Source organism: Podarcis muralis, chromosome 2 (genome assembly GCF_964188315.1).
Source record: "Podarcis muralis chromosome 2, rPodMur119.hap1.1, whole genome shotgun sequence".
Taxonomy (NCBI): domain Eukaryota; kingdom Metazoa; phylum Chordata; class Lepidosauria; order Squamata; family Lacertidae; genus Podarcis; species Podarcis muralis.
In genome coordinates this window covers 80,311,406-80,332,637 of record NC_135656.1, presented here as the reverse complement: position 1 = coordinate 80,332,637, position 21,232 = coordinate 80,311,406, and the positions used below count along the sequence as shown (strand labels likewise).

At 44.4% G+C, this 21,232-nt stretch overlaps 1 protein-coding gene across 25 annotated transcripts in view; it reads right to left on the bottom strand.

Moving 5' to 3' along the window:
* CACNA1D (calcium voltage-gated channel subunit alpha1 D) overlaps positions 1 to 19,675 on the bottom strand; it is a 190,365-nt gene extending 170,690 nt beyond the window's left edge. For 10 of the 25 annotated variants that reach the window (XM_028719032.2, XM_028719058.2, XM_077924914.1 and 7 more), the window contains exons 1-3: positions 18,757 to 19,669; positions 13,916 to 14,234; positions 12,342 to 12,447 (exon numbers count right to left, since the gene is read on the bottom strand). In XM_028719032.2, coding sequence (XP_028574865.2) covers positions 12,342 to 12,447; positions 13,916 to 14,234; positions 18,757 to 18,799 — 468 coding nt within the window. In that variant the 5' untranslated portion in view covers positions 18,800 to 19,669. Of the gene's footprint in view, positions 1 to 12,341; positions 12,448 to 13,915; positions 14,235 to 18,756 lie in introns of all 25 variants that reach the window. The other 15 variants (XM_028719036.2, XM_028719044.2, XM_028719056.2 and 12 more) reach the window with 5 other exon arrangements.
* Between the last annotated feature and the right edge of the window lie 1,557 nt (positions 19,676 to 21,232).

Genomic DNA, 21,232 nt, shown 5'->3' with positions numbered 1-21,232 from the left:
ACAAGGAACACGCGTGGGGTGGGTGGAGAAGGATGCTGTTAATAATGCAGAAGAGGGGTATAAGAGGAGAAGGCTCCTCTCCTCTCCCGCTTTGCTCCTTTAAAGCAAGCAGGCGCTCTGTCCCTCTCTCCTCCCCACTCAGCGGCTCTTCTCCTGCTTTGCTGTTGCAAAGCAAGCCACGGAGGAGGGAAGGAAGGGGAACCATGGATCCTCTGCTCACGACTGCAGCAGATCCCCTCGCCATCTGCAGGCATTCGCTCCATAACACACACAGACATTTCCCCTTACTTTCTAGGAGGAAAAAAGTGAGTGTTATGGTGCAAAAAATACGGTAGATCTCACTGAACTCAATGGAAAGGTGGTGGGGGGGGGCATAGAGTTATGCATGGGGCTGTTAAAAGCGTGCCAGCCTATGACTGCTTTGAGTCAGCAGTATTGTTATGGAAGCTGAGAATGTGGATGGCAATGTTGCTCCATTCTACGCTTCTCATTTCTTTTTCCTACTCCACTTTTGTGCCATACCAACTCTACATTAAGCCAATTTATACAGCTAAATGCCTGGCCAGCATAATGAGGCCATCAAACTTTCTGACCCAAGTACTGAAAAGACCCAGGGCTCTTAAATCTGTGTGCAAGTAAGTTAAATTCCAGGGATATTACCTAAAGTCAAAATAGTTTACAGTTAAAACACATGGGGTTCAATCGTAGGTGGGATTGCCAAAGTTTTTTTAGTTTTTTTTAAACCTGTCCCCATTAAAAAAATTTGCCCAGAGCGTAAAGCTAAATGTGCACAAGTTAAATGTGCCTAAGCTGCGAGTTATAAATTGTATAAATTCCATTTACTGCTGCTTATCTTTTTCATTGTGTGCCACTGTTTTAATTATGGTTGTTATTACTTTGATTGTTGCCCAGCAAGTAAGTATGGTTCCTGAAGGACAGATTTTGCACATTTAAATTAAATAAAATACCTGTGTGGCTTGTTACGTTTCTGTTATAATAGACAACTGAAAGAATGTGAAGATTCACAAACCTATACTGTACTTTACTCATGTCAAATCATGCTAACTTCTCAACCACAGCCAATATACTTTGTCGGCCAGCTGCAAATGTTTACATGGAAAGAGGCACTAGCAATGAATAACAACCTTAGGATTGCTTTGATTCACCCCACCCCCATTTTTCTACCCATAAAAAGATGAATAATTGAAAGTTATTTTTTAATATGAAGTAAAGGGACCCCTGACCGTTAGGTCCAGTCGCGGATGACTCTGGGGTTGCGGCGCTCATCTCGCTTTATGCCTTTTAGCAAAATCAGCCAGGCTATATAACACTAGCTTTCACCTGCAGGGCTAAACTGTTTTGCGGGGGGGGGGGGGGGTGGACCCTCTAAGAAACCTCAAGTAATTTATTCAAATTGCTCCTGAGAAGCTTAAGAGATGTCCCAAGTTATAGATAAAGTGAAGCAGTGGCAGAGAGAACAGACATTTAAATGGTTTTTATTCTTTCTTGCTTGTATGTAAGGAACTATCCCTACAGCCCTAAGGCTAAACAGCATGTTATTCACATAGTTTGCCCTGAAGTGCAAGCTTTTTCTTTTACAAATTGCCAGTGTGGAAGGTCTGATTCAGATGAGGATCCTGGCATCAGATATATTGTAAGGATAGATATGGCATAGTGCATCTGCAGCAGCACAAACAGACCCCTTCATCTGCCCCTGCTGCAACAAAGCATATCTCTCCCATATCAGTCTCTACAGCCACAGCAGGCGCTGTGATTTGACATCACCCTGAAAGCTGCACTACTCCATTGTTTCCCATGACAGAGGGATGCCGCCAACAACAACAACTTTGCTCCCCGCTTCAGTACAATCTCGCTAGATCACTGCAAGACTAGACTTAAGTTTGCACAGGGATGGGGTGGGGGGTGGGAATTCCCATTCATTCCAATGGCAGCTTTCCACCCACAATGATAATTGCAAGTCAGGGGAGTGGGCTGAAACAGATCAGGTCAACAGCAGGGATGAAAGGGTTAAAATTCCCCTATCACCTTGACAGAATCCCAATCAGGGTCTACAATGAAAAGGAAAAAGCTTGCACTCAAGAGCAAACTATGTGATTAACGTCACATACAGTTAAAATTAAAAAGGAAACCATTATATAAGTGTCCAAACCACTGAGTTTACCCATCTCCCTTTATTTGTAGTATCTGAAAATGAAATATAGGCACACCAATTGCAGCCCTATCACCACCCCTGCTTTTCAGAAAACCTTGCATAGTCAATAAAAATTGCTTGTAAATATCTATTGTCCTTGACATTTATTTCTGTTTTTAAAATAACAGTTCTTAATTTGGTTTGTGCGTGCGTGTATGTGTGTGTGTGTATATCTGTGAGCACATGCACGTGCATACTGCATGTGTGTATTCTGCAAATCATCTTGGGTGTCATAAATGATTTGTAAGTTTTCAAAACAAATAAATTCAGTTATAAGAATTTTAAACACTACTTTAAGAAAATGACCAGGCAGATCTTATCAAACCGCTGCTACATGCTTTATATGAGAAAAGACATGCTCTAGCAGAGTTAACATAAGCCAGGCTACTGTGCTTGCCATAAAAGAAACAAAAAGGCTTGTCTTCCCCCTAGTATGCTAGTTTTCTATGCAGATGGACAGTTTTGTATGGAGGAAAATGCAGTCATGTGAGTCTTCTTTTGGAGTCTGATATGGAACTGTCTGGGCACAGATTTACTGCACCACTGAGAACTAGACCAATATATTTGCAGGATCTCAAGTAGTAAGAGAAGATAAAAGAGGTCGTACACTTCAATATATCACAGAGCTAGCAACGTTAAATTCTCAGCTCGTATCTCTGTTCTGACAGAAATGCAATGGGTGGCTTTTTGCAAGCTAATATAGTTTGGGTTTACCCGGCACGAAAAGAGCTTTTAAGTTCTCTATCACACTCAACACACCACCTCTGGAAGGTTCTGGGTGCTCTCATGAGATCTTGCAGGCCAGTCCAAGTTCCCACAAGATCTTGCACAATCATCCCTAGCCTTCCAGAGCTGTTGTGCTGAACAAGCCTTGCCATCCAAGCAAGGCAAAAAGCTCAAAAGATTATTCTGCAGGTCTGCTTGGGTTAGTAAAGGTAAAGGCACCCCTGCCCGTACAGGCCAGTCGTGACCGACTCTGGGGTTGCGCGCCCATCTCGCTTAAGAGGCCGGGGGCCAGCGCTGTCCGAAGACACTTCCGGGTCACGTGGCCAGCGTGACGAAGCTGCTCTAGCGAGCCTGCACCAGCGCAGCACACGGAAACACCGTTTACCTTCCCGCTATAAAGCGGTACCTATTTATCTACTTGCACTTAAGGGTGCTTTCGAACTGCTAGGTGGGCAGGAGCTGGGACCGAACAACAGGAGCTCACCCCGCCACGGGGATTCGAACCACCGATCATACGATCGGCAAGTCCTAGGCGCTGAGGTTTTACCCAGAGCGCCACCCGCTTCCCCTCTGCTTGGGTTACCTAGCACAAAAAGAGCTTTTAAACTCTCCACCTTGCTTGCTAGCCAAGACCTGCTCGGCACAGCACCCCTGAAAGTGCTGGGGGTGTTCTCTCTCCTCCTCCCCCGCTAGCCATGCTGTGGCTCCTGTTGGAAATAAGTGAACACATTTCCTTCTCTTGAATTTGTAGGTAATGCGTGTGTTACTTTAAACCACCAGAAAGTTCTGTGTAGTAATCTAGCCAGCATTTACTTGTAGTCTTTTTATTTGCCGAAGTTAAGCCACTCCTAAAAGCTGAGTCCATTTTTTGTTTGCTTTTCTCTCCAGACAAGATGTCTGCTATTTCTCGCTACTCATCCTGTAAATAGTTCCTGCATGAATAAAGCCCTTGAACTCCAGAAACTGTAAATTTCCCACCTTAATTCACACTAACTATAAGCAGACCTTTCAATTATATGCAATTTTCATGTTGATGCAAAAAATTAAGGATGAAATAAATTGTAGAGGAAATATTCAGTGCTGAGTAGCCAAAATTCAGGCCCCAAGGACAACAGAAAAAAATAAATAATAGGGCTAGAGGGACTATAGATAACCAAGGGCAAGAACCAGGAGGATATACACGAAGTAAAAGAGGCACACATTGAAACAGCACAGCTAAGAAAAATCTGGAAAGATGTTCAAAGCACCCTCAGCCATGGAAGGCACACATCTGATAGTTCATGCCTTACTGACAAAAAAAAGCACCTACTTACAGCAACTTCCATGGCGCCTTGGATCCATCCACCCACATCCTTTTAGCCTCTTGGCAGCTGTCTCCAGGTCTGCGCCCTACAGTCCAGTTGCAGCACCAATGGAACCATGCCCCTCCACCAGTTTATGTACCCTCATCTGACCAGGGGTGGGGACACAATCTGAAACTTCTCCTACACGGAAGCAGTCACTGCTCTTCCCTCTTCAACCCCTTCTTGGTCCTAGGAGACAGTGGGATGGGGGAACATGGGGACTTGTCCGGCCTGTCCCTGACCTGAAAAGCCTCTTCCTCCGTTTTCCTTCTGACACATTCTGCGCTCCCACCTCTGCTTTTGGCTGCTCCGACCTGTCCTCTTTCCTCCTCCCTGGCTCCTGCCTTGTGAGAGGCACTAAACCCTATAAATCGCTGGTTCCCTCCCCGGGGTCAGACCCTAGCCGACCTGCCTCCCCCCCCCCACCAGAGCCCTGCCAATCCCTGCCAGAAGACAACCAAGGAAATGAATGTCATGAAAGCAATAAACAGAGGCAGAGTTACAGAGGTACTGTTTAGATAAGATCTGATTCTGACATTGTCCCCACAGAGAAAGGAGCAATTCTGAACACAATCTCACACTACCATTTTGTTCCAGAATACAATGTCATGTACAAAGCAGAACCATCTTCTGTATAGGATCCAACAAAAATTGGCTGATTCAGTGGCAGGGGAATCTAATCAAGACAGTCATGAATATTGCTTGCACGCAGTCAGTAAAAAAGCTTTACTAGCAGCAAGGCCAAATTAAAACAGTACAGACTTCCAAGATAAGGCCTAATGAATATTAGCAATTATCCCAGCGGGTGTGCTCATCAGGAAGGCAAAGAAGAGCAAAGGAAGAAAGAGATATTGTTCTTCTCACAAAAGACCATTCAGAAGAATCATCTTTAAAAACAAACTGGATTTAAAATTGTGTTTGTTTGAACAGTACAGGGTTTCTGTTATTAAAGAATGGACACTTCTACCTTAAAATTTAAATTATTCCTGTTTGTGAGATGTGCACATCCAGCCAAGGAGGACAAATGGCCAATAGTTCAATTCTTTATTGACAGAAGCATGTGCAGCAGCTCCTAAGGCGCAGATAATACAAACATGCTCACCCTTCTAGCAACCACATAAAAGGTAAAGGGACCCCTGACCATTAGGTCCAGTTGTGGCCGACTCTGGGGTTGCAACACTCATCTTGCTTTATTGGCCAAGGGAGCCGACGTACAGCTTCCGGTCATGTGGCCAGCATGACTAAGCCGCTTCTGGCGAACCAGAGCAGCGCACGGAAACGCCGTTCACCTTCCCGCCGGAGTGGTACCTATTTATCTACTTGCACTCTGACGTGCTTTCAAACTGCTAGGTTGGCAGGAGCAGGGACCAAGCAACAGGAGCTCACCCCATCGCAGGGATTTGAACCGCCAACCTTCTGATCAAAAAGTCCTAGGCTCTGTGGTTTAACCCACAGCGCTACCGGCACCCCTTCAGCAACCACATAGCTGACATTAACTTTCCCAGGTTCAAAGCAACAGTGGGAACATGCATCCCCCACCCCCAGGCTTACGTACCCTCATCTGACAGAGTGTGTGCATGCAACCCGGGATTCTGCTGCGCAGAAGATATCACTGTGCTTACCTCTTCAAGTCCCTCCTGGTTCTTGGAGACAGCAAGGCAGAGGACGGCATGGATTCGACCAGCCCACCCCTTGCCTGAACAGCCTCCCCCCTCCTATTCCAACATGTCCTGCACCTCCTCCTCTGTCTCTTGACTGCTCAAGCTCTTTGCCTTCCTCCAGCTCTGGCTTCTGCCTTGCAGGTGGCACAAAACCCCATAAATCACTGGGCCCCCTCTCCTAGTTCAGCCCCTGGACCCCCTGCCTCCGCCAAACACTTGTCAGAGACCTACCAGTCCCTGACAGCACATTTGCCTTTGAGTTTTCTATTGGGTTATTTTGTTGCTTTGTTATTGCATTTTAAGGACATCTTTCAACTACAGACTTGGTATGTTTTACAGAAAAATCCTACGTGAGGTTTGGGAAAGACACAAACACAGATCCACTGCTGTATCCCCATGCCCTGCGGGCTTACTTTTTCATTGCAACAGCCATTTCACTGCAACAGCACAGCTGAGCGGTCCAAGAACCAAGTCCGGTGGGCAATCTGCAAGGCTTGGACCCTCCAAAAGAGTACCAAGTGCCCTACCTTTCCTCTGCTCTCACCCAAACACAGTTTCAGGGCTTTCTGCTTGCTACCATCACTAGGAAAAAAACCAATAGTAGCTTTCCGTCCACCTGAGTATAGCCCGGGGCCCCATCACAACAGCCCCCCATCCTCCATCAGCACTCCTCTCTGATCATGAAGGACAGCAGAAGGGCAACAATATGCCTTTCAACTCCCTCCAGCGCATATGTGTTATATTGCACACTTGATAGTTATCCTTGGTTTGCAAAAATTCTGGGAAGTGTAGGTCTGTAGGAGAGAGACTAGGAATTTCTAACAAAAATGATCAGTACACTCACCAAGCTAAAATAGCCAGGACTCTTAGGAAGAAGGGATCACAATGGTTATATTAAGACTTGTAATGCTGCTGTAACCTATGCCACATCCTGCTTCGTTATTATCCACCAAAGATCAAAAGTCCCCTAAGAAAACACATGATGAAATCCTAAGCTCATTCTGCTTTCTGCAAGGACCTCCGTAACATCTCCTTCCACCTCAAACGTAAGCAGTGAGGACAAAACCGTGGACTTCAGGAAAAGGAGAACAGCTGCAGCAATTCTCCAAGGCAATGAATTCTCTACACCAATTGCTATTAACAGAAAAAGTCTGGAGCATATTGCTCCAGAAGTATTTTTGTCAATTATGATCCTACTTGTTCTAGCCCAGTGAAGTAAGTGCACAGCAGCTGGAGCTGCACACACTGATCTCTTCTTTTTAAAAAAAAGAAAAAAAAGAAAATCAGTTGTTTGGCAGGGAAGGGGAAGGTTTTCCTCCCAAACAGCTGATCACCAGCTTTTTCATATATATAAAAAAAGCTGCTGGATCAAAAAAGTGAAGCGCACATGCAGCATGTAGCTGCACACATAGTTCCTCGTGTAGCAAGAAATATGAGCACAGAAGTCTGCTTCCATATACCTATTGGTGGTAGGGCAACAAACTATTAGTTTTTATCAGGAGTACACTAGTACTAACATTTTAAGAAAGGCAAATGAGTCCATTTTCAATAAGAACTGAATTCTGGAATTCATGTCTTCTTTGCTATCCTACTCCAATTCCACTCCATCTTTCTTTGGATTGGGGGGAAAAATACATCATCTCTCTCTCTCTCTCTCTCTCTCTCTCACACACACACACACACACACACACACACACACCATTTACGGATTTGGGTTTCTGAAGCAGTATGATAATATTTTCTGGCTTTATTATACATTTTTAAATATCACATAACATCCTATTTTATTCTGAGACAAAATGCTTTCTGCTTATGTTTTAGCAGAAGCTATCGCATTTTATCTGAGTATTTATTTTTGGCCTAGCAATCAGCTTTCTTTATTTGTAAGGTTATTCCTCCACCAAACTACCCGCTGCTACCAAAGTTCAGTGCTTTGAAACTGACGATGTTATGTCATCAGTGAACAGGCACATGAGGTTTTTTAAGGCCGCATGCTTAACTTTACACTGACAATGCCATGCTATACGTGTCTACTCAGAAGTAGGTCCTATTGACTTCAATGGCACTTACTTCCAAATAGGTTTGTATCAGATTGCAGCCATAAAGTCTTGCAGAAAACTAGCTGCAAGGGGGGATCACAGTCACACAAATGCCTTTTCCTGAAGAATCTGTAGGCAAAGTATCGTGCTGAGCAAGCTGAAATATGGGGGTCATCATTTAGTTTACAAAGTTCTCCACTGTAAATTGATTCAAAATGCCTTGGATGAGTTGATGGGTAAATTTTATTTATAAGTGGTGTCAGTCACAATTTGTATTAATCTAACGTTTACTGTGAGAATCCATTTGGGGGCGGAAATTGATTGTACAATTAATAGTTTCATCCACCTTGCCTACTGTGTTGATTGCCTTCCATGGAAGATGGATTAAACTTTATAATCCGCCATATAAGTCACCTAATAGAGAAGCTGACATACTGATATTATTCACTAAAGTGAGCTGCTCACTGTTGGTGTAATCAGTTATGCTGCTAGTGATGTACGTGGTCTGGGCGACAATAAAATAAAAATATCTTCCAGATCTCAACAATTCCTTTTTACCCTTCACACAATACGCAGAAGAATGTCTTCATTTCCTAACGTAGGCAGGGAGTTCCACCATTGTAAACTAAAACTTAATCTATTATAAAAGAGGCACTTCTAGTGGTTGCATTCAAGGTGAACAATACACGATGGCATTGGCAGATATTCTTCCTATATGCTGCTTTGTTTAGTTTGTTTTTTATTGAGTTTTATAAACAAGAATAATATTATACAAATAAGTATACCAAGTTTTCTCATGTCATTTGTATATCACAAAAACAGCACAATAAATGCGGAAAAATATCTACAGCATACATTTCATTATTAGTGGTCAACATATAAGTTCTTGGTTCATGAATTGGTTTAAACAATTAGGAAGAAAAAGAGAAAAGAAAAGGGGGGAAGAAGAGGAGGGAAGAATGGCGAGTGGGGTGGGGTGGCTATGCTTCTTTTATTCTACGTAGTGGGAGGGTGTCAGTGTTACTTGTAAGGGTTCTCTTACTATTCATTTGTTGTGTTTCCTTGGTGGTGAGAGAGGTTGGGGGTGGCTTAGGGCGTGGTTGGTTGTCTTTGGTTGGCTGTAGTGAGAATTGTTCACAAGCAAACAAGCTGTCACCTTTCCCCTTCTAAAGTTCAGAACCCTGCCAATTATATGTAATCGGGCTGTCAGATTAATCCAAAGACTGTGGGTGACACCCAATGGACCCGTTCAAAGCCCTAACAATCTGGACTAGTCTACCCTGCAACATGGGCAGCCGACCTGTGGCCAGCCCACCCTGATTTATAGTCAGTAAAATTTACTGTAAAATACACAATTCATGGTACAGGGGCTATCAATTACGTACAGTGGTACCTCGGGTTACAGACGCTTCAAGTTACGCGTTTTCGGGTTGCGCACCGCACCAAACCCGGAAGTACTGGAACGGGTTACTTCCGGGTTTTGGGCATGCGCAGAAGCGCTGAATCGCAACCCGCGCGTGCGCAGACGCAGTGCTGCGGTTTGCGAACGTGCCTCTCTCATGGATCACATTCGCAACCCGAGGTTCCACTGTACTGTAGAACTACCATATTTTTTGCTCTATAAGACTCACTTTTTCCCACCTAAAAAGTAAGGGGAAATGTGTGTGCGTCTTATGAAGCGAATGCAGGCTGCACAGCTATCCCAGAAGCCAGAACAGCAAGACGGATTGCTGCTTTCACTGCGCAGCAAATCCTCTTGCTGTTCTGGCTTCTGAGATTCAGAATATTTTTTTTCTTGTTTTCCTCCTCCAAAAACTAGGTGCGTCTTGTGGTCTGGTGAGCCCTATAGAGCAAAAAATACTGTAAATATTACACAGCTGTTGTTTTTAAATGTTCCTCATCCATCTAAATAGCTTTGTATGCAATAATCAATTCAAATAAATTGTAGCCAATTAAGCTTTTCCTCACTGCTCAACAAAGTCATTAAGGATTTGTGCAAATGTAAAATGTGTTTCTCTGAACACACAGTTGCATAATACATACAGTCCAATGAGAGCTCTATTGCCAATACCCAGTGTAAAACTCTGTGAAAAATCTACAAGGTTTTTTTGTGTAAAGAAACATCAAAGGCATTTTTAAAAAATGAAAGATGAAAGCAAGACGTATAAAAATAAAATACTTAAACTTGCCCATGAACTAAGCCAAAATGATTGGTTTTGAACACTGCATAAAGGTGCAAAGTTAAAACAAGATGAACCCAGCTAAAATTCAATAAATTGCCAGCCTCTGATGCAGACAGATGCTTTACCCACTTCAAATAATGCTTTATGATATTGGTTATTAGCACAGACCTCCTAGTGGATTGACAGTGACACAGAGATTTGTGTCCTAAATTTCTGGGAGCAAAAACAGACTGCTCAGACACACCGCTACATAGATTGTTCTTTACAGTGACCTGAATTGTGCTGTTTTTTCCGGTTTTTGTTGTCTGTAGCTGTTTAATATCATAATCTCAGTAAATTAACAATACCGAAGGCATTGTGTGTGTGTGTGTGTGTGTATAAAAACAGGTAACCAATGTTTTAAGGGGCTTTTCAAACAAGTGTCTTCATTGTGCAGTGACAAAAAAAACCTAAAAGAGAAACAAACCAACACTATTTAGTATTACAGACTTCAAAGCACTCCTCGTATACAGAATCTCAAGCTAGGATACGAGCAAGCAAAAACTGCATATCAAGAAATGTTGAATTCTTTCTATTTGGTTTTATATGTTTCAATCAAAAGATACCAAAGAAGTGTTTGATTGTACCTCTAAAAATACTAAACTGAGGATGATAAGCACCAATATATTTTAAAAGATTGAGAAAATAATGACAAAATCAATTGTGACTAACAGAATCGAAAGATTACTCAGATCTATTTATTTGGGGCTGGCAATGTGCTCAAACAACGATCTGCAGACCATCTCTGCTTTCATCCTAGAAGGATGTACATGATTTGTTACTAAGACCCTATGCCTCAAGCATTAGAAATAAATCAAACTGCACAGAAGGCTTAAAAACTAGCTTGCTATCTAACATGGGAAGTTTTTCACATAGGACCTGATGTTCACATGAGGACACTTTAAAAAAAAAATCCCCCATACATGAACAGAAATCCCAACATGAGGAAGTGGCCACATTTGAACCGTCCCTAGGTATGTTTTCCAAGTCACTAGACCATGGGTAGGCAAACTAAGGCCCAGGGACCGGATCCGGCCCAATCACCTTCTAAATCTAGCCCACGGACGCTCCAGGAATCAGCGTGTTTTTACATGAGTAGAATGCGTCCTTTTATTTAAAGTGCATCTCTGGGTTATTTGTGGAGCATAGAAATTCATTCATTCCCCCCCCCCCAAAAAAAAATATAGTCCGGCCCCCCACAAGGTCTAATGGACAGTGGACCAGCCCCCTGCTGAAAAGATTTGCTGACCCTTGCACTAGACCACAGAGTCACAATGTATGGGGAGGGGGGCAGTTGTGTTACAGTATGAGAAATGTAGATGTTCACTGGAAGACACAGGCTGTCATATATGAACTGTAGAGGATCATAAAATGATCCTGTGAAAAAGGCTGGAGAGATAACTTGCACAGCAGAGAACCTTTTTTGGGTTTGGGGAATCATTTTATCATGCAGTCATCTACTAGTTTGTAAACAGTGATCCCATGTGCAAAAGAGACTTTCCACTAGCAGAAGAATACCTTTGGATACAAGTCCATTGTTTTAATATATAAACCTTGGTATCTGCTGCATTTACATGGGTCAAACCCCACTGATGCTCTCACTGAAATCAACAGCATTATGATACCCTTCCCTCCAGAGTCTAATCTCTTAATTAGGGAGCTAACTTTGTCCATTACTTCCCAGTAAATCGTTATCACAGAATAATGCATTTAAAGGTACAACTCTATTGATAATATAAACCATTCAATGCTACTATGATTTTTATTTTAAAATGTGAAAATAATTGAAACTACATGAATAGAGAAATAAAAGTTCATGTGAGGGCTGAGCACTAAGACGGCAGACGGTATAAAACATCAGCAACATATAAATCCAATTACTGTGTTCCTCGAAATGCATTTGTATCGCGCCAAGAATTATCACAAACCATCTTATTATATCAGAAACCAGAGCGTGCCTATTGGAACTGGCAACCAAAGCAGCAAAATACATTTTAGAATGTTGGTTCTCATCTCACCCACCCCAACTAAATGTATAATTCATTCCATACTTTTATTAAGGTTTCATGTACATTTAAAATAAATAAAGAACTTCAAGCACAGGGGGGAAATAAAAAAAAAATACCCCACATACTTACCAAGTTTTGATTTGTTGAATTAGAATCATCTTCTGGGAATGGGATGTAAACAGCTAAGGCCACACAATTGGCAAAAATAGCCAGTAATATAAATATGTCAAATGGTCTGAAGTATCTTGTTAAGGATCATACAGTGTTGGGATATATTTATATACAACTCAGTCTAATTCCTTACTAATTTCTGCATTAAGGACAATAGGCTTGTTTCTGAAATAAAACTGACACGTTCAGGCTCTTCTTTTGACTGATGGAAGTGACAACCCCTCCTCCACAAGCATCCATTATATTGTCTCACCTAAATCTTTTTCAGCACATGACCTTTCATCAATGCCCTCTTTTTAGTAAGAAACTGCACAATTACATTATTTCGCACAATATATATACAGATTATAGATATAGATATATCCAATTACTGTAATATTAAATCAATATTTTGATTCAAATATTTGAAATGCTTACAGATCAGTTCTCTCCTCAGTGTAGATACAGATCATTAGTGCTAATGGAATCTGCATAGGCACAACAGCCATGGAATAAAACCACAGTGATATCTGCCTATATCTGGATCCAACCCAATTTTGGCACATCAATTTTACATGGGTACGTACAGATTATTAGATAGGGAGAAAAATGTAAGAACACGCTAGTGAAAAATCTGTAGCATTTATAGAATATAAAAATAACAGTTTTGACCAGCCACATACTTACGCATGGGTTGGTTCAACTGAAATTGGAAGCTGCAATCCCATTTACCTCTGAGCAACCCCAATTGAACTCAGTAGGACTTAGTTCTGGCTAGAAATGTATAGGATTGTGGGGTTAGTATACTAACTATATAAAAAAGGCAACTTTTTTTTAGCAAGGTAACATACTACCCATCTTGCTCAAAAGGCTCTTCTGTACATTCATTTTTGAAGCACAAATTTATCCTCTCAGAATGAAGTTCTAAATAGTGATGACACAATAAAGTCTCATCTTGTGGCATCAGGTAATTTGCTTTAATAAGCATATATGAATCTAAGCATGTGTATCTAAAACACCTCAACAATAGCTTAATAAATGTGAAATAAATCCTGAAGTCCAAAACACTATGTATTAAAGGATATTTTTAGAACTGCATTTTAAGAACACAAGACCTTGTATCTAAGACTTACATAAAAGTAACATTCACTCCTCTCTGCCACATTTCATAAGTCCAAATCAACATGGACAGGCTATAACTTAGCAGTTTTAATCCCCTACCCAGGCTGCTTTTTCACCCAGAGGAGAAAATCTAACAGGGAAGATTTCGCCACCATCACCTCAGAGGAATAAAGGAGGCTTAGGGGGACTGATTTTTAGTTGGGAAAGGGTTAAGCAGCTTTTCTCTACTCACATTTTCTCCATTCCAATTTCCAACTTGCCCAGGCTGATTTTGGTTAAAATGAAAAGGGGGGGGGGAGAGTAGGAATACAGCGATAATACAGAATTCTGTGCAATATCTAGTCTAAGCCCAGGTCCATGTCTTTGACACACTTTTGAGTATTCAGAGTAGAGATGGTAAGAACAAAAAAACCACTCATAAAAAAGGATACTTCCATTCTACTATACCAATGCAGGCTCTCCGGATTGGGTTATTGAGGGATAAACAGAAAAGGGCCCGGGCTGGCCGACTGTTGGATGTATTACCCTGTTTTTTGCTCTTGGCATATTGCTGGCGTTTTCTTTGGGACAGAGATCCTACAGGTTGGGCTGGGGTGGTGCTCATGCTTTGGGCAGCCTTGGCTTGTCTAGCAGCATCAATTGCAGCTTGCCAAGATAGCACAGTTTGCTTGGATGGTGCTGAGCTGTTCGACTGGAGAATTGGTCCGTCACCAGGAAGAGGAATTTTGGTGCTATTTGCATAGCTTGCTTCTGTAGGAAAAAATGGGAAAAGGGGAGAAGATGATGCATTTATCCTGTTTTAAAATAATCCTGTCCTTTTTAAACTGTTTTCACTATATTTTGAAGCATCTTTAATAATAATAATAATAATAATAATAATAATAATAATAATAATAATAATAATTTAAAGACTTGGGGAATCACATTTACAAACATTAGCATTTGTCTTGACACGTTCTGAAGTTAACACACCCTGAATCCTCAAGGCATATTAAAGATATATCAAAGAAGCTGAATTCAAATCAATCAAACCAAGTTTACAATTGATAAAAGAGTCCAGTTTCCAGTTAATAGAAGTTTCTTCATTTGATTGTTTGGTACAAACTGCCTCCGCTTGTAAGAGCAAACATTACAGATTCTCTTAAATCCATAATATGTGAAGTCATTTCAGTCACTACAGAAACTGGAATATATCCCTGCTGACATAAACAAACAAGCAAACCAATCCTTTCAACGTAAATATGCATTGCTTCTTGGCTAACATAGTAATTCTCTCTTTGATAACTGAACACACTTTCCCCAAAAGACAGTTATCTTTAATGCTATACAGCAATTACTACTACTATGGATCCACCATTTTTGTCTAGCATTACTTGTGTTTGCTACTAACTCTGCTCCTTTCCTGAGGCTACTGACGTGTACAGAGGACTTAGGCAGAGCAGAGTCTTGCCTGTGGCTTTGTACTGCATTTTGAAGAAACTCAAGATTGCCTCCAAAGTACAGCATGAAAACAGAGGCCACCACTGCATCTCTCCAGGCTTGGGAAAGGGGTGAGTCTTGTCTCTTCATGTTGCATTTTGTCACACTGCATTTTGGGTGGTGTGACAGCAGAAACAAGGTATGGGGGAAGACTGCAATCAACCTGGCAGTCAAATCTGTGAACCCTTGATAATAACTAGCAACATGCCTCCTGTGATGACGGATAAGAGAACTTCTATAGAGGGAAGGCATGTATATTGCAGAGCACCCTGGGGTGGATTTTGCTCTCACCACAATACTGTCCCAAGAAAAGCTATTTATTTCCTCCTGTTGAAATGAATGGTAGAAAGTTAAAGGCCACACTCAGAGACACCACAGGATGGGGGGGGGGGGGTGATTCCCTAAACCAGGCCCCTAAGTCTAAGTTTTAAAATTAAAGCTATAAACCATCCTGATATCTGTTTCTTGGACATGTCAGAAGGTGACAGAATGGTTGCATGGTAGTCAGAATTGTGGGCACAGATTTTTGGATGTCATTCAGGAACAAGAACATCTGTATAATGAAAGCAGCTTGTGTTGTTTTTCCCCCCAGAAGCCCTTTACACACACCACAGCACACCCAGGTATACTAAATTCATAGCATCTACAAGATAAAGATGAAGCTGGTGGTCTATGGAAATGTACCTTTTTTGTAAGTATGTACCTTTTTTAGATTTTAAAAGCTAAAGACTTAATTCTTAACAGCCAGCCTTCTGCAAAACTCTTATTATGGTGTGCATTCTTAATCAAAAAGTAGAACTGGAACATCAGAATCTGCTCTGCTTGTGGATTCTAAATATTTAATTAACTCATTTCAGAGAGAACCTGTTGCAAAGCCAATGCCAATGTACGTTTTACTGTTAGCTTATACATCCAGCACTCACCCTCCTCCTTTCTCCTGCTGACTTGTATATTGAATCAATGCTTGAGTGCCCCCAGTCTTATATCCTTTTCTACATCCTCCATCTATTAGCCCATATATAGGCTATATATAGCCCATAGCCACCCACATATAGCTTGTCACTGCTAACCATGTGCTCTAATCCAGGAGTGGCCAATGTGTGATCCTCCAGATGTTGCTGGACTGCAGCTCCCATCACCCTTCAACAATGGCTATCTGGGTCCTGTTGTAAAGCAAGCTAAGCAGATAATGAAAAATCCAAAATGAAAGCAGGTAGGGATAGCAGGGGGGCAGTGTGCCCTGATCCCCATAATGGCCATTGTCTACAGTGTCCTAAACTTCGGTGTTCTCCTAACCTGTATGGGAGGACAACTGGGACTGAAAGACCAAGGCAAAGCTTGGGTGCTCAGAGACGAAGCAATAAACAAACACAATGTGTGAGACTGCAGAGCATGCTTATTGCGTGCAATATGTGGAGGTTGGGATGAGAACATAAGAGCCCTGGATGATCAGCGCAAAGGCCCATCTGACCAGTATTCTGCTCTTACTGTGGACAACTGGATGTTTATGGAGAAAGCCTGCAAGCCGGACCTAAGTGTCACAGCACTCTCCCCACTTGTGTTCCGTAGCAAATGCTAATCAGAGGCATGCCACCCCCAATATTATAGATAGTCTACGGCCATCACGGCTAGTAGTCACTGATAGACTTATCCTCCGTGAATTTGTCTAATCCTCTCTTAAAGCCACCATTGTTACTATATCCTGCAGTAGTGAAGTCCATAGTCGAAGTGTGGGCTGTGTAAAGAAATACGTTGCTTTGTCTGTCCTGAGTCTTCCAACATTCAGCTTCATTACATGACTCCAGATTATAGTATTATGAGAGAGTGAGAAAAATATGCCTTTTCTGAACCTTTCCCAACCCTACAAATATACTTTTCCAGATACAACAATCAGAACTGAACAGAGTCTTCCAGGTAAACTTGCACCATAGATTAGTATAGTGGCATTATAACATTGGCTGTTTTATTCTCAATCCCTTTCCTTGTGTTCCACCCCTAACATAGAATTTTCCCTTTCCACAACTGCTGCGCACTGGCTCAACACGTTTATCGACACCTGAACTTATCTTTTTCCTGCCTTTTTTTGTACATGCATTTAGTAGGTGCCTTAACTCTCAAATCAAAGGTTTTTTGATCCTAGAATACAGAATACAGAAAGGACTGTTTGGAAGAAGCAGCCTAAATTGCAAAGAAAGAAGATGCAATGGACCTTGATAAGGATCTTAGATTCTAGCCTACCAAGTGTGCCTGCGGGAAGCAGCTTCTATCTGTGCTCTAAACTTGAGGATATATGTGAGGGGGGAAAGACGGAGGAATGCAAAGGAAATTAGAGAAAGAGAAATTGACAAGAAGCTTTGCACAGGCAGGGGGTGAACTAATATCTTTTGATCACTGCTCTTCAGACAGAACAAAGATGTAGTAAAGATGTTCCTTTACAAATGCTTTTTCTCCCGTTACTGAGGCAATACTGGGGGGGGGGGGTTGCCATGTCCTGTGCTCCTTTGCATAATCTAGTGACAAGAACCTAGTTGTAGCTTCTTGTGCTGCTTCACCTCCAGTGCTGTGAGCACATACAGAGATGCAAAACAGAGGTTGATTGGGGGACAGCTTAAGATGGCTCCCTTGGGGTGGGTGAAGGTTGGGGAGAAGGTAACTCTTGGATGTTGCTAGCATGTTTCCCACAGACCAAAGAATTAATGGATCTTGCATTAAATCTCAGAGAAGGGAGAGTGGGGACAGAGTCAGAGAATGATGAGTGGCTGGCCCATCAGATTGCACGGGTCACATCAGCAGCTGGGTCCATTGCTAGGTTACCCAAGGAGAAGAAGAGTTCCTGCCTCAGGTGACCGTTTGATGCAACAGCAAACGTTGTCAGATTCACTCTACAATTATTTCTCCTAGAACCGTTTCGTAATTCCGCCCCCTCCTCCAAGTTGCACTGCTTTCTCCTTCTTCCTCCCCCCCCCCCGCACTTCCGTCTTTCTATTTTTATGGGATGTCAAAAACGAAGGCGGTCAACCTCTTGACCCCTCTCCTTGGCAAAGGGGCACCACTGAAAGTGAACTCCAAAAGAGGGAGGGGGGGCTTATCTTGCCCCTGGCGCGCGCGAGGAAAAGCACGCGCGCGCGTGCGATATCAAAGTCGCTGTCAATTTCAGGAGAGATGAATCATTTCCACGCAGCTCGCTCTCTGGGAGAAAGAGGAGCGGGAGGTTGACGGGGGGGGGGGCAGCAGCGCCTGCCCGAGCCTGTTTGCAAAGGCGATTAACACACACACACGAGCCCCATGTGTCGTCTCTCCCTCGGCGCTCGGCGAAGAGGTGGAAGGGGGAGGGAGAGAGCGCTGCTCGCCCGCCTTCCGCAAGAGCCTTAACCACCACGGCACATGCCCGGGGCACCCACAGCAAAAAAAAAACAAAAACCCCAAGCCTCCCGTCGAAAGGCGCCGCGTCCCGCTTCTCGCCCTTCCTTCCCTCCCCAGCCTCGCGGCGAAAGGCAGACGTGCGAAATCAATGCAACGCGCTCCCGAGGGAAGGGGAGGCGGCCGCGGGAGGCTCGCTCGCCTTCGCCTCGGGAGCCTGCCATAACCCCGTGACCCCCAGCCCTCCAGCCCTTCCTTTCGCCAGCCCCTTAATCCTCCCCGCGGTTCCCTCCTCTAATCCCAACATCCCCAAAATCCCTCGCTCTTTTAATCCCAAGGCATCCTCCTGCTGCTGCTGCCGCCGCGGTTGTTGCTGCTTGGGGAGGCGGAGAGGGATGGAGGTGGGGGGCTGGAAGGTGAGGGCGGCTCTTACCATCAGGGAGCTGCGGCTGCTGCTGCTGCTGCTGGGGCATCATGGTCACTTTCTTGCGGGGCCCCCCGAGACGCGGGCGCCGCTCCTTTCGCCCTCCTTCTGCCCGTCGCCGCTCCAAGCCAGGCGTGAGGCGATGCCCCCCTCTTGGCCCTTGCCCCTGCGCTGCCTGCTATCCGGCGGTCCCCATGGTGGCAGAGCGAGCGAGAGGGCAAGGGCTTGGAACGGGGTGGGTGGGAAGAGTCGCTGGGTGGCTACTACAACAACCACCGCCGCCGCCGCCGCCGGTTCTTCTTCTCCGCCGCCGCTGCTTGCAAATCCCTTCGAGTTTGGGCCAACATGACACTCACATCCGGGTGACACGGGCGCTCTCCATCCCTAGCAACCCGCCGCCGCCGCCGCCGCCGCCGCGGCTGCACCCTCTTCCCGCCCCGGCTGCCGCCTCTCTGGATCCCGCAGCCGCTGCCTGGCTGCCTCCCGCGCAGCCGTCGCCACGCGGGTTAACTCTCTCGCGCCTGCCGCCGCCGCCGCCACCTGCTGCTGCTCAGCGAGGAGGAGGAGGAGCAGGCGGGCGCAGCGAAGGAGAGAGGCAGGCTGAGCCGCGCAGTAAGCAGCCTAGAGGCGAGCTCCAGACCGGCGTCCACAAATAGCAAGGAGCGCGCCGCGGCCTTAACCCCTTCCTCCCTCCTCCTTCGCGCTCTTGAAGGTCTTGGAAGCGGGAGAGCGCAACTGCGTTGCGAGGGGGTTCAAGGCCGCCTGGAGACCAGGCCCGCCTCGGGCGTGCAAGCTGCGCTTCGTACTCCCAGAAGAGCTGCGTGCGTGCATGCGTGCGTCTGGGCGTCTGACCCACCTCTAGCTCCTCTAACTGGGCGTGAGCCTCTCGCTAAGGCGGCCGGGCGCGTATTTGCCACCAAGGGAACCTCCAGGGTCAGAGGCTCGCAGCGACTGGGCTTTGCGCGCGGTTTTGCCCATATGCGAACTTCCGGTGGCTGCTGCCCTGGTAAATAAGAGCAAGGGAATTATGGAGGGAGGCCTTGCGCGTGAGGGATGGGCACTTTTTACACAGAGGGGGAGAAAGCAGCAAAAACTACCCCGAAGCTTCTTGTGTTGCACACGTGTTTGTGAAAGCTGGCAATGCGGGTGGAAGAGAAAGCATCTCTTCCTCGTCACCCAGGGGAATTTTACACTTGCCTTAGGTCAGGACCAGCCACGTGTTGAAAACGCGAAGGCCAGCAGGCTGTTCATATTGGAAGAGGTGAAGTTGTGGGCAGGATGCCTTTTCCTCCGTCCCACTGCAATCCACATCTGAGAGTTAGGAGGGAAGGGTTTCCAAGTCAGATCGTGTGCATGCGCTGACTGATTCAAATGAGCCCACCATCACCATGCCTTTATTTTATTTTTTAAAAGTAAAGCACTGTGGAAGAGGCTTGATGTGGCTCCTCATGACTGAAGTAAATGTACTGCGCATATCTTCTTTTGTTAGTACACTAAGAGTTGATCAGCTTGACAGGGAAGGGAGGTCAAGTTGATCAGCTTGACTCAGGGAGGGAGGAGAGTAGGTGGGTTTCTTCCTTACATAACTTGCACTGCTCTCCCTTTCATCATTTCTTTTCCCATTTCTCCTCTTTCCTCTACTGCCCACTTTTGGCTGGAGTGGTTAGCCAGGGAGACTGGTGCTGGTGGCAGCAAAGATGCTCTGGTCAACGTTGAGTGTCCCTGTTAGCAAAATGGCTGCTCCTCCTTTCGCTACTTCCACTATGGGGCAAGAGAGTTTGTCTGGCATAGCTTAGAATGGCTTAAGCAGAATGACATATGAGAGTCAGAAGATGGAGGGTTAGTTGCTTTCTCTCTCACTTAACTGACAGAGACTCTTTAGGCACTATGTGCACCCTCTCTGCAAGGCACACGGAAACACTTAACTAGCGCTCCTTCTGCTTCTTGTCACACTAGCGCCTAGGTGGCCAAGTGGCACTTTGCTTTCCTCTACCGTCCTAACTACAACTTCAGCAGCCTAGTCAGGAGTAGAAAATGACAGGAGTAGTTTAGAAAGACTGTACTTGTGGATCTTTCATCCATCACCTTCCATGACGTATGCTTTCAGATCTATATCCATGCCACCATTTACACCCACTTATTGATCCCCTATTCATTCCAAACCTCTTTAATGAGCCAATACCATACCAGCCACTAACCTGTTTTCTTTCCATGTGTAATAGAGGCAGCCAGTTTATCTAGATAAATATACAACAACAATAACCTGACTTGGGTCCTCATTGCTCACATACTGAGGGAGCAACTTCTGCCAATCCCTTCCCCTTAATCTGCAGCCTCACCTATCATTTCCCACACAGTTTCCAACAGTCCACCAACCCTGAGAAGCAGGTTTTTTTGCAAGAGGAGATACAGGGGGCTGCAGAAAGAAGCAGGAATGCCCAATTCCATGAACTTCCATTCAAAGAAAAGAAGTTAGGATCCAAGC